Genomic DNA, 12311 nt, shown 5'->3' on the forward strand with positions numbered 1-12311 from the left:
GTCCTCGTCCTCTAAATTTAGGGTACAGGACCCTTTAGAGCTCCTTGTTGGAGCTAGTCTCAGGCTTGGAGAAGCCCCCCACACCCCACCCCACCCACCTAGAGGTGTCGAGTTTAGGGATACTTGCAAGCCATTCTGGTAGCTTGGTTCTAAGTATCAAATGAAGCCAACTACTAGTAAGAGGTGACAAATAACAAATACTAAGTATAATCTACACAAAAGGTAAAAGAAATGTACAACATATAATAGAAGTATTTGTAATGATGGGTAAGGAGTGCAAACAATTTTTAATTTATTTTCACCATGAATATCGTAGGTGTAGCAAAGGTAAAAGGATCACGGACTGGTCACTGGTGTTTATCACGTGCGGACCAATTTGTTAACCTTTTCTTAAGTTATATGGTTGATCTAAAACTCAAATAGCACTATGCCCCGTTTGGATCATTGGAATTGAATTCCATTCTAATAATAGTAATTTAGACATATACCAATTAAGCTAATTCGGTTTTACGCAAATTATATCTGTAAACTATTATTAGCAAGACGTCGGAGATATTTATGTGCTATATTTTTACTATAGAGGGGTGAGTCGAAGATCGTTCTATAAGTTATAGAGTAGAAACAAATTATACTAATACGTAAAATCATTTTTCATCCTCTACACTATGAATTTGAGATAGACTTATATCTGAACTTTGGAAACTGGTGGAATGTTAAATCCAAAGCTAAATAGGTTACTTTATTAAGTGAATTACAATTCCTATTAAATGAATGGATCCAAAGGCCGTGTAGAGGATATTACTTGAAGCTGTGATAGGGAAAATCAATATGTAGTTTGTCCGGTTTATCAGTTTAGATGCCTTGGTATAGAATCTTGGTTGTTGAATTGGTAACATCTCTACTGTGCAGCTGCTATCCGGATCCAGCCTATCATTATGACCAAGCTCCACTACCAGCTGACAGCAACGCTGACAATCTAGTTGGAACTGGATGCCCATAGGCCAAAGAACTGCAGCTGAAATTGCCATGTCAAATGGCATTTCTGTCCCTCCCTCGCTCACCTGAATTTTCAGTTTGCTCAGGCAAGGCAACGATTAGCTTCCTCTCGCCGAATAAAAGCTGTCTTCTTGGTCTGAGGAGGGAAAAAAATCTGTGTGTGTGTCTTCGCGCAAAAATAATTTCTCAGCCAGCAGATTAAGCATTTAATGCTGGTGTGTTAACCAAGGCGCAAACTTTAATCAACGGGGTGGTTGCAAATGAGGCAACCGCAGAGGAAAAGGGTCGGGCGGATGGTGGCAGTGGCACGCCGCAGCTACCTCTCCCCTCCCCATCGCCGCCAACGCCAAGGCCAACAGCACAACCATCGCACCACCCAAGAAATGGAGCTGAGTGTGCCCCTTCTCCTCCTCGCGGCTCCCCAAGCTCCTGCTCCGCGCGCGTAGCCGCGCGGCACCTCCCAGTCCCAACACGCCCGCAAGCTCCGCTCACCGCGAGGTAATATCCCCGGTTCTGTTCTGCTGCTCCCCGGCGCGGATCGTTTGTTAGTGTTTGTTTCTTGAGCCTTCTGGTTTGTTCTGCTTTTCCTCCATTCTTTCTCGGTGGTGTGGGGTTGACTTCACCCTCTCCTACGGGTCTTACGCTTTATTGCTTTCCTGCGATTTTGGGGGATTTCTTGTTCTCGATCGAGTTCTTATCGCCGGCGTCGTTTCTTGATGTGTGAAGTCCCTCCCTTTGTTTTCACCCTTTGGTAGCAGGTTACAGGTTAGGTACATTGCCTTTGCGTACCATGTGGCGCTTCTGTTTGGTGTTGCCGTGCCTGTGCATGGAGATCTACTTGTGTCACCGACACCGAGCCGACCTGATGATATCGTGTACAGTAGTATTCGTGCCATGACGACCTGCTTTAGAGTTTGTCAGTGTGATCATTGGCACGGGTTGCGCGATGGCGTATGCTTTGACCTTTTGATAGCCATCATCGGGATTTATGGGGGATGTTGGACCAGATTGCTAATACCTGTTAGAAGATGCTGCTGATCAATCAGGGCATTAAAAAGTGTGTTGCTAGGACAATTTTGGTAGATGTTTGAGAGCATCACAAGATCCAGTTTTAGCAATTGTTTTTCAATGTGGGTTGATGATTTTAGCATGTCTTGTGGGTGGTGCAGGTGCTGTTTGAACCGTGAAGATGGCGGCGATGACTGCTTACAAGTATCAAGCTCAGGCCTTGATGAGGGACTATCTGCTAGCTGATCCACTAGTTCCGTACACCTCTGTGCTCATTGGCATTGTCCTCTGCAAGATGGTAGGTTGATTTACTATTCTGGTGCCCAAGTAATTGACTTATAGTTCACAATTGCATTGAGTAATCAAACTTGATGTGAATGCCGATCCATGCTTGCAGCTTACTAGTTTGCCCAGGATAATTACCTTCTTAGAGATTATTTATAACAAATGGAAGACCTTTTCTACTAACCCAAATGAGTTGCATCAGCTTTTATACCCAATGATGTGAAAGGCTAACTACCATGAATTAGAGTGACTAGTTGCTGGGTTATTAATACGATAGTAAGAAGATGAACTAAGCATACGATATTCTAAATGTAGTTTTTGTCTACCATATTCTTGGTTCAGTTATTGTATTATCGGTAGTTTTGCTTCTAATTGTAATTCCCTAACCAGCAATGTTGACTGACCATTTTGACTTTCTCCCTTGCAAGGCTTATCTATAGAGAGAATGAACTGCAACCACAATATTTATTAATGATTCCTTCTTTAAACCATTGACTATTGATTCTAATGTAACTTCGTCGCCAACATTGTTTACAACCATCAGACCTCTCGCTCTCACTTAAGTTATTGTACTGTGGTGAATTAATGCTAACTGTAATTTTCTAACCAACAATGTTCACTGAGCACTTCCATTCTTGACATAAAGATATACTCGAACAAGTTCTAAACAAGTGGTTTAAATCAGTTTGCCCAAAGTTGAACAATGCTGAGTCCACTATGTCCTCCATTTCATGTTATTTTTCACCCCAAGTCAAAAATGATCATGCAAATTAAGGATATAGATGACAAACAGAATGTGTGGCGCCAGTTATAACTCTTATCCAACTCTCACTATGCTTTGGTAACAACAAAACAAGCCTTTAGAGTAATTTATGTATGCGACAGCATATATGGCGGGCCTTCACATTTCTGGACCTTGTGTGTCACGGTAATCAGTTCTGCATTATTCATAGTTATGCTTCTAGTTTGTTGTTTTGACAAATGGCATGCTTTCTCCTTCAGGCTTACGATTTCACTCGAATATTGAGCTCCTTTTATTTCAAGGGCTACACTTTACTGACAAAAATACAGCGCATCGAATGGAACAATAGGTCAGTATTGTGTCAGAACTAGTACACCTATACTCATGTTCCATTTTCCATTTCAGAAACTTCACACTGATGACCAATTTATACATGTTTTTAGGGGTATGTCCAGCGCTCATGCAATTTTTATCACGGCTGTATCATTATATCTTGTCATGTCAACTGATCTTTTCTCCGACCGCGTCAAGGGACCTATTACATTCCGTTATTCGATAATATCCACCTCTGCGTTGGGGGTACTGATATATTTTATTATGATACATCAGCATTTCTTTATTCTTTATATGATGCACTTAAATTTCATCTTTGAGTTAACATAGCTGTGTCCTGGATGTATTGCTTGATAGGTTTCTGTCGGCTACTTCATCACTGATCTTGCAATGATCTTCTGGCTGTATCCTTCCCTTGGTGGAATGGAATATGTAGGTGACAACTTGAGAATTAAATTATGTGCACAAGAGCCAATAATCATAAGTTATTCTGATTTAACATGACATTTTTTCAGAATAAGTTCACACGTCACCAGTTTGGCAACACGTTAGAATGTTGACAGGTGGTCCCTAGCTGGCGTTATCTTATGGTTATGTGTTGTCATTTCAGGTCCTCCACCATACTGTTTCCCTGGTTGCAATAGCTTACACAATGTTGTCTGGGGAAGGGCAGTTTTACACATACATGGTTCTCATTTCAGAGACAACCACCCCTGAAATCAACTTGCGATGGTAAGAAACTGAAAATGCAAAATTGTTTGAAGTTAATTCTTAATCGTCAACACTATTTGATTCTAATGTACTTTTTTTCTTTTTAAGGTTTCTTGACACTGCTGGACTGAAGAAATCAAGTGCTTACTTGGTTAATGGAATTCTGATGTTTGTTGCATGGCTGGTATGCACCACTTAGTATATATAGTATTTCTTGAATTGAAAAGAGCTTTTCTTTCCTTTTTTCACAAGTTACCGATTGTCCGTTGGAGACATAGTGCAAATGTCTGTGTGAGACTTTGATATGCAAAACCAAAAAATAACTGGAGATATAAGAAAGGAACACATGAAAATGTAAGCATGTCTATTAAATGTAGTGGGCAAAAGGGGCATATATGAGTTCGTGAGTCACTGCACCCATATAATCACATTTTTAAATGCTTTCTTTTTTTTATGAGACATGAATTTTGAATTGTCTCAGCAATTGTGGTACTAGGATGTTTTCTTTTGTAACATCATTTGTTCATATTTCCTTCAGGTGGCAAGGATATTTTTGTTCATGTATGTATTTTACCACATCTATTTGCATTACGGTCAGGTACTAAGATCTTCATTCCTAATGCATTTATTCTGTTTTACAAATTTATAGTCAACTGTAAAGGTATTTGCCTCTTTGTGCCGTCTGACACTTAACTACAGATAATGCAGATGCATGCCTTTGGGTACTACCTGACATTTGTTGTGCCATCAGTGCTCTTTGTAATGAACACAATGTGGTTCATGAAGATCTTAAAAGGTGTGATGAAAACACTGGCAAAATGGCCATGACGTGGATGACGCCAAGAGGATCTCAGAACTATCAACAGGATTTCGTCTTTCTGGCATCATTACGTGACCTTAATCTGTGAAGTTATGGATATCAGGGTAACTAGAGAAACATAATATGTAAAGTATTAGCAAACAAGCTATATTAGGTGAAATTGCCCTATTTTCAGTCGAGCTGGAAGTTCATAACCGGTTTGGTTTGTACCGGAGATCCAGCACGCTGTTCTGCTTACCCCACCTGTGCCATGTGTATATCTGAAGAGAATTTTAATGGGTGGTTTGTTCAACAGTACAATCCCAGTGCTGTGTACTCCCTCCGTTTCTTTTTACAAGTCGTTTCCAACAGCCAATCTATAAATATCGGCGACATCTAAAACAAAACAAAGGGAGTATTTCGCATTTGTGATTGACATTCGGCAGTACCCACGACAATACAATTATCCAAAAACTGACCAAGCGGCATTTAGAAAGCTAACATTATTAACAGAACACCTTTCTTTTCTTGGTTGTTGCGGCAGTGAAATTGTAGCTGAATTTACCATGCTTTACCAAATCAGTAGGAACTCACGGTGGTTATATCATCGGTTAAAAAGTTCAAATGAAACTCCACCATGTATATATGCAAAATTGAGAACTTAAGCAGGGGCTTAATCAAATGATAAGAGCACAATCAACACTTTGGTAACACTTCTGCCCATGCAGTGACACTTTAGTATTGGCATTTACATGACGAACATGTGAAAGGAAATGAGGAGCAGAATGGGAGCACGTCAGCCTGAAAGGCAGCCACACAAGCGACATGGGATATTTTCCATAAACCTCCTCTGATACATTTGATAACGGCACTACGAGGTTGAAACACAGCTCAAGAGCAGCATGAAGAACTGCTGACCGTCCTCTCATTTGGTCTCTGATTCAGAACCATTCCAGCCTGTGGGCTTGGAGCTTGTTGCCCTTGAAGCAATTTCTTTGCTGCAATGGGAACAGATGAGAATTAATGTGTAAAAAGCTAGATAGTACTACAGCTTAAAGATCCACCTGTACAACTGATTCTCAGCCCATGTACTGCCCAAACTAACAGATTTAGGATGGTACTCATCTCACCAATCTCATAAAATATGTCATTCACATTGATTGCAGTTTTAGCAGATGTCTCCATGAAGAAGAGCCCATTCTCCTGAGCATACGCCTTTGCTTCCTGCATCGAACCAACACCGTGCACACAAATCAACAAAATTGAACTGAATGTAACACCCATAGGCTACATCAAGCAAGCACGATTTTACAAACATGGAGAAGTTGGAAGCATAGCTAAAGCTATACTTACCGGCAACGTATCATGTGCAAACTAAGTTTCCGTGCAAACCAACTAACAAAAGTCATAAAAAATTCATAAATGTGCTTCATTGCCTACTCTACCATTGTATAAAATTTCAAGTTCAAATTCATCATATGTTAGACATATGTACATATGATGAATTTGAACTTGAAATTTTATACAATGGTAGAGTAGGCAATGAAATACATCTATAAATTTTTTGAGGTTTTTTGTAACTTTTGTTAGTTGATTTGCATAGAGTTTGCACGGAAACTTGGTTTGCACCTGATACGTTGCGCTAAACTTGATTCATATTGATTCAGCAAACTAAACAAAGAATGCAGATATGTGAACCTCACCATAAAAGTTATGATATGCGACAGTACATCTTGTGCAGTATGTTTTTTTAAAGAGCTTTCAAATAACAAAACTAGACAGGCTGCAATAAAATCCACTCACAAAGGGGTTTACCGTGTGGCCAAACTGTCATATACACACACAAAAAAAAGCAATTATATTATATGACACGGTGATGACTGATGAGTACATGCACTGCTATAGTAGAAAAGAAGACCTGGATGGCTAATTTGGTTACATATGTACATATTAGTTTCATATGGTAACTAATTCGTAACTGCAAATATTAGAGATGAGGTACGGTGGAATGAATGTGAAAATGAGGAAAGACAGGGAAGAAGGAATTGCATACCTCTGCTGGCACCTGCCTCGCATCTAGCATATCAGCCTTGTTTCCAGCAAGAGCCACTATGGTATTCTGATTTCCTACACCAAAGCAAAGGGGAAAACGCATTACTTGTGTATCAACAACCTATGTAACTATCAACTCGCTTGGTATTGCTGCGCATCCACATTTTCATCAACCATACCCAAAAAACTCAACATGAAATGCATAACAGTGTAAACAAGGAAATGCACTAACTCTTTCTTCCAAAATGATTTAGCAGTGCCAGGAAGTATGAAATAAAAAAAATGGCATACATGGAGCATCATACAAGGGGTAAATTAAATGAACAAGTAGAGTTTGAAAAAGTCAGACTGGAGATCAATTTTTTTCTCGAACACGCAGGACTGTGCATCACTACATTAAGGGGAAGAAGTCCTAGAAATACAACATACAGCAAACTCTCAAAGTTTACAGACGTTCCATTAAAAAAAGAACAAAATGACCACCTGAACCCGCAATCCACTGCAATGAATCTATGGCAAGCTGTGCTCATGCCCTAGCACCAGCCAGAACCTAGAGTTTTGCTTCCTCTCTAGCTAATCACAGCCACTCATAGCAAGGCGAACCCCCATTGTAAAACCTTCTTTTCAATGTCTCCGAAGCATCCATGCCCCAGGATGATTAGCAAGTTCAGACCCCCTCATCAATGGCTTGGTATTGACCTTAATCCACCAATTACTAAAAACTACTATGTCCTCCTATCTTGGGGATTTAAAATCAAAAGAAGGCCACCAGAATACCAGATACACAATCAGTGAATACTGAAAACCAGAGACACTGGGTGATGAATGCCATATAGGTTAAGTATCAACTATAAGGAGCAGTGCAGAAGGATCGTGTTTTCATTTTCTAACATAACCACCATTTCTTGGCAGGAAAATAAACTAAGCATAGACGGATTATCCTGTCTTCATGTAGAAAAATGAAATACCTTGAGCTTGAAGTTCTTGAACCCATTTCTTGGCACGGGTGAAGGAGGCCTAAAGGTAAACACAATAATGTTTAAGTACAAAGAAAGAAATAAACTTGGGGTGGAGTAATTGCACTTAAGATGGGGATAACAAATAGAAAAATTGAATGATTGAGTTAGAATACTGTATTGCTTCTCAATTCCTTTATGAAGTATGAAACAAGGACCCATGTACTGAGTTGGAATTTGACACAAAATAAGAGTGAACAAACATCTCAGGTATGAAAAAGGGCCTCCGGCTGAGTTGGTTAGATGATCCGAGTAACACTCGTCTTGAGTTCTACTCTCCGTGGGAGCGAATTATAGGATGGGGTTACAAAAAACCCCTCGTCTTTCTCATGCCAAAACACGGGTCTAAGGCCCGGTGCGGTCGTTCTCACATGGGCTACGGTGCCGCCGTGTATGGGTAGGGCAACGGTTCAGGGTTTTCTCCACCTATGTGAGAATGTCTATTCTTAATAGAATGCTCAAGAGCTGTCTTACCCCTAGCAGACCGAGTTTTTTTTTAACATCTTAGGTAGAAAGTGTTCATCGTTGATCGGGCAGACAAGCTAGACATAGATACACAATGATTAGTGCAGTGCGCTGAAGGTTATATTGACTGTACTATCAAAGTATTTTGGCAACAAATAGAAGTATGCATAATCACAGGCTACACCACCAGTACCTCTTAGACACCTACATTGAAAGTTCAACATTTATTTTTTGAATTACCTTAAGGATAACAAACTAGAACTTGTCACTTGCCATATCCAAAATCAACATCTAGTTTAATCTGTTTAACTAACAAGTACACCATGAATGCAACCATCAGAATACTTTTGCTAACTGCATTTATGGCATCTCAGTAAAACAAAGTTTTAAACTTTTGCATTAACACAAGGCCATCAACAATTACAATCTTGGGGAAATTACTGTGTATTTCTAATTCGTTGGTTTATCTACAATGGAGGCATCAATAGTGTATTACTAACCGGATTTGTGATGTCATAGACAACAATGGCAGCAGCTGCACCCCTATAGTACATGGGAGCCAAGCTATGATACCTCTCCTGCCCGGCAGTATCCCAGATTTCGAACTTAACAGTCTCATCATTGACCGCTAAGGTCTGGGAAAAGAAGGCTGCTCCAATTGTTGATTCCTACAAAGATGGACCAATTTATCAGAACAAAAACTAATAATCCACTCTCTCAACACAAGAAGTGTTTTGATAGGTTCACCTGGAATTCAACAAACTGTCCCTTAACAAACCGAAGAACCAAGCTAGATTTGCCAGCGCCCACATCTCCAAGAAGAACCTGACAAAGCGAAATATAATGAAACATTTACATTCACATGGCGAATAATTAGGGCACTCTCAACCCAGAAACTAGATGGTTTCTATAGCTATTAATTAGTGTGCCAACTAAGCAAAATGCTGATGTGTCACTATAGTTATTGAAGTGAGAAGGAAATATAGGTAGGGCTAAAAAAGAGTCAAATCGCACCATCTCTACAATAAGTAAATGCCCTTTTTTCTCCGGTGGTTGTCCGAATTATTTGCAATAAAATATTGGCTACAATCGAGGTCTTATCGATGGAGTTCCTTATATAGGAACCATTACACAAGATACAAAGACATGTGATTGGTAGATGCTACGAGAGAAGATAGATGATTAAAAAAAATTTATTTGTAGAAATTATCCATTGTGAGCATAGTTTCCACAGGTGGTGTCTATATTAATTAGCAAGCATATGGAAACTACCTATACCATAGTTTCTGGGTCGGGACTGCCCTTAAAATGCGAACTGTAAGCTCCATAAAAGCTCAAACGACGGAATTTATTCATGAACGGGGACCATTTAGGAGTTCAGTTACCACCAGTATCAAAGGTCAACTAAATTCATCACACTATATTTTACATCCTTACCCGCTAAAACTATGATTACTGTTTCTTTGCGCATAAATTACCAAGAAGCCAAAACACTTATCCAGAAACATAAATTGGCGAATTCGCAAAACAGAAGGGCATAATTTCTTAAAAACTTCTACCAAGAACCATAAACGCAAGGACCCCAGTCCCCATCTATTTGTCCCGTCGCAATAATCCACAGGCAAAGAAAGTATACGATCGTATTCGTAACAACCCCAAGCGCTAAGCACCATGCAGCCCAGTACTGGCGATCAAGATCCGGCCGGCCGCGATTCAATCTACGGCGAAACCAAGAATTGAAATTGAGCGCTCGGGACATGAACTCGCACCAGCTTGGCGTTGCGGATCTTATTCCCGGCGTTGGCCGCCATCGAATTCGATGGCGGATTGGGGAACCGCGGCCGGGCCTCCGACGAGATCAACCGCACGCAAAGAACCGGGCTGGGGAATTTCTAGTTGTTTGCTTCCGCCGTTCCCGTGTTCCGCTGGTGCTATATGCTTCTCAGGAGAGCTTCTCCCTTTATTTTTTTTCCCTCAAGACAAAAGGGGTTTCCACTCTAATCCTTGCAAAGTTGAATAGTTGCCCCGTGCTTGTTCAACATACTGGAAAAGTTCAGTTATGCGAATAAATATGAACACTTGGGTCAGGTCCAATGTTTATTCAATTCAATTGTTCAAAAATGTAAGTTTGTCTATAATTCACACATTTATACCAATTTGATCATCGATATGAAAACAATTACATAGATCGCGCGAGATTGATGCTAATTGAACAAAAAAATATGTTGCTAGTATTTAATTATCATTATTTGAAGCTTATAATCTAAAAACAAACTAGTAGTCGAAGTTTCATCATCTATACCTGGCATCATAAAATCTCTACTTCTCTATACGTCACACCTCTCGAGCACATATACCTGCTCTCATCTCCATTTTTTTCCTTCCATTGGCGGTTACTTTCACCTGCTCTCCTCCACATTTCCTCCATAGCCACACAACCATAAGGATGAGTGCAGCGGTTCCCGCCACCGACCCCCTCCCCTTCATTTAGCGCGCAGAGGAGCACGCTACGCCCGCAGCGGTGTCTGCTTAATCGGATACAGCGCAAGCATGTGCTACAGCAGTCCGCTAGATCTAGCGGGCGCAAGCAAGCCCCCTGTCCTCGAGTACCGTGTACAATAATGTTTTTTAGTAGAGGAAAAATTGATAAGGGTGATAAATAGGTAGGGAAAATAATATTTTATGGTTGTAGTTGGGTATAAGGAGAGAATATAGGGGGACCGATGCGGGAGATGAAAAAGTAGAGGTGGAATCTAGCTAAGGTCGCACAAAAGTAGGATATATGGGGAGAAATTTAAAGAGAACCGCTTTGTATAGCCTAACCCTCTGCCATCAGCCCTCACGAGTCATGCCCCTGCCCCTACATCTGCACAGCTACCCATAACCTTCGCCGCCTCATTGGCCCCACCCCTATCCACGAGGTGTCATGCCCCGGTCGCACACTCACTCTGCCATCCGAAGAAGCACGGTTCTCATATCGTTGGTGCCACCTCTAGGCTCCAGCAGGTGTCTGCCTCCTGGGCCACAAAAATGTGGCTTCTAAGACTGTCTGCAGCGGTCTCCTCTTTCCCTCCCCTACGGGCTCCTCTCCGACGCGGTCCCCTTCTCTCTCACGCCAGATGAAGCGGTGCACTATTGACTCCCCAGCTCCTGCTTATCGCAGAAGTCGTCGCCCGCGCCACACCGAGGAAAGTTCTCGGTCCACTTCGCTTCCTCTCGACGCTTCTGTCGAAGTCAGGCGAGATCGGGCGACGCGACGGCGGATCTGCCGGCGGAATGGTGATTCCGAGCCGGTCGAGGTCTGCGCCGAGCAGGACCAAGTGGAGCACGTCGAGTTCCTCAGCACTCCATCCCGTTCACGGAGTAAGACGAAGCGCCCACAAATCCGATTCTGTTGAGGCTCTTCGTCGCCGCATCCGTTCTTTTCCACTCCGAGCGTCGACGGCATCCTCAGATCCGGAGTTAATCGCTTCGATTTGTCGTGTTGCGGCCCAAATCTTTCGTTCCTCAGGTACGACCGTCATCTTCAATCTGCTCCCAGGTTCATCAGTCATCATTTATTTTTGGATTTTGTACATGCTTAGTTCTGTAGTTCACCGAAGGAGCCTATTCGAATACTAGCAGCAGCAGTACTGTACATGGATCTGCTCTACCATTTAGGGTTTAGTTAACACACTTGAACAACCTTTCATTTCCTTCCTAAACATACATGTGCATGCTTCATCCTGGGTTTACCCGAATATCTCATACCTCAACCCTAAGTAATCCATGCTCATTATATAGTTCATAACTTCATTTGTTTAGTACATATGACATCTTGATTAGTCCACATTTTTGTGTGCCTCATGTTCTATTTGAAGCAGGAGTTGTTAATGTTTTTTGGAACATTAACCTGTTTCCTTAT

The 12311-nt window shown here is 41.4% G+C and overlaps 2 protein-coding genes across 7 annotated transcripts; one reads left to right on the forward strand and one right to left on the reverse strand.

The window, feature by feature from the left end:
* Window positions 1–1031: 1031 nt before the first annotated feature.
* On the forward strand, window positions 1032–5210 carry LOC100272920 (uncharacterized). 5 transcript variants are annotated; one of them, XM_035967789.1, is made up of 9 exons: window positions 1032–1567; window positions 2166–2302; window positions 3292–3380; window positions 3475–3610; window positions 3722–3796; window positions 3975–4096; window positions 4184–4259; window positions 4614–4673; window positions 4775–5210. In XM_035967789.1, the coding sequence occupies exons 2-9, from the start codon at window positions 2186–2188 to the stop codon at window positions 4901–4903; spliced, it is 804 nt and encodes a 267-aa protein (XP_035823682.1). In that variant the 5' UTR covers window positions 1032–1567; window positions 2166–2185; the 3' UTR covers window positions 4904–5210. The 5 variants fall into 5 exon arrangements, with proteins under 5 accessions (XP_035823682.1, XP_035823681.1, XP_035823683.1 ...); XM_035967788.1 differs by having other exon boundaries at window positions 1032–1540; XM_035967790.1 differs by having other exon boundaries at window positions 1032–1540; window positions 3487–3610.
* Window positions 5211–5493: 283 nt separating this feature from the next.
* Window positions 5494–10507, reverse strand: LOC100193933 (ras-related protein RABF2a). 2 transcript variants are annotated; one of them, XM_020553086.2, is made up of 7 exons: window positions 10177–10507; window positions 9155–9232; window positions 8908–9075; window positions 7895–7943; window positions 6928–7001; window positions 5939–6098; window positions 5494–5872 (listed from the first exon to the last, which is right to left on the reverse strand). In XM_020553086.2, the coding sequence occupies exons 1-7, from the start codon at window positions 10216–10218 to the stop codon at window positions 5766–5768; spliced, it is 678 nt and encodes a 225-aa protein (XP_020408675.1). In that variant the 5' UTR covers window positions 10219–10507; the 3' UTR covers window positions 5494–5765. The 2 variants fall into 2 exon arrangements, with proteins under 2 accessions (XP_020408675.1, NP_001296819.1); NM_001309890.1 differs by having other exon boundaries at window positions 5554–5872; window positions 6005–6098; window positions 10177–10445.
* Window positions 10508–12311: the final 1804 nt, after the last annotated feature.

The sequence above is a fragment of the Zea mays genome, chromosome 5 (genome assembly GCF_902167145.1).
Source record: "Zea mays cultivar B73 chromosome 5, Zm-B73-REFERENCE-NAM-5.0, whole genome shotgun sequence".
Classification (NCBI taxonomy): Eukaryota; Viridiplantae; Streptophyta; class Magnoliopsida; order Poales; family Poaceae; genus Zea; species Zea mays.

Bases quoted from the DNA above. Each gene is read 5' to 3' on its own strand.
- LOC100272920 (XM_035967789.1), top strand. From the start codon at position 2,186: ATGGCGGCGATGACTGCTTACAAGTATCAAGCTCAGGCCTTGATGAGG. The intron at 3,611-3,721 runs GTACTGATATAT...ATTGCTTGATAG, and splicing joins TATCCACCTCTGCGTTGGGG to GTTTCTGTCGGCTACTTCAT. The intron at 4,674-4,774 runs GTACTAAGATCT...ACTTAACTACAG, and splicing joins TCTATTTGCATTACGGTCAG to ATAATGCAGATGCATGCCTT.
- LOC100193933 (XM_020553086.2), bottom strand. From the start codon at position 10,218: ATGGCGGCCAACGCCGGGAATAAGATCCGCAACGCCAAGCTG. The intron at 9,233-10,176 runs GTGCGAGTTCAT...TCGCTTTGTCAG, and splicing joins AGATCCGCAACGCCAAGCTG to GTTCTTCTTGGAGATGTGGG. The intron at 7,002-7,894 runs GTATTTCATTTT...GCTTTGGTGTAG, and splicing joins TCAAGAACTTCAAGCTCAAG to GAAATCAGAATACCATAGTG.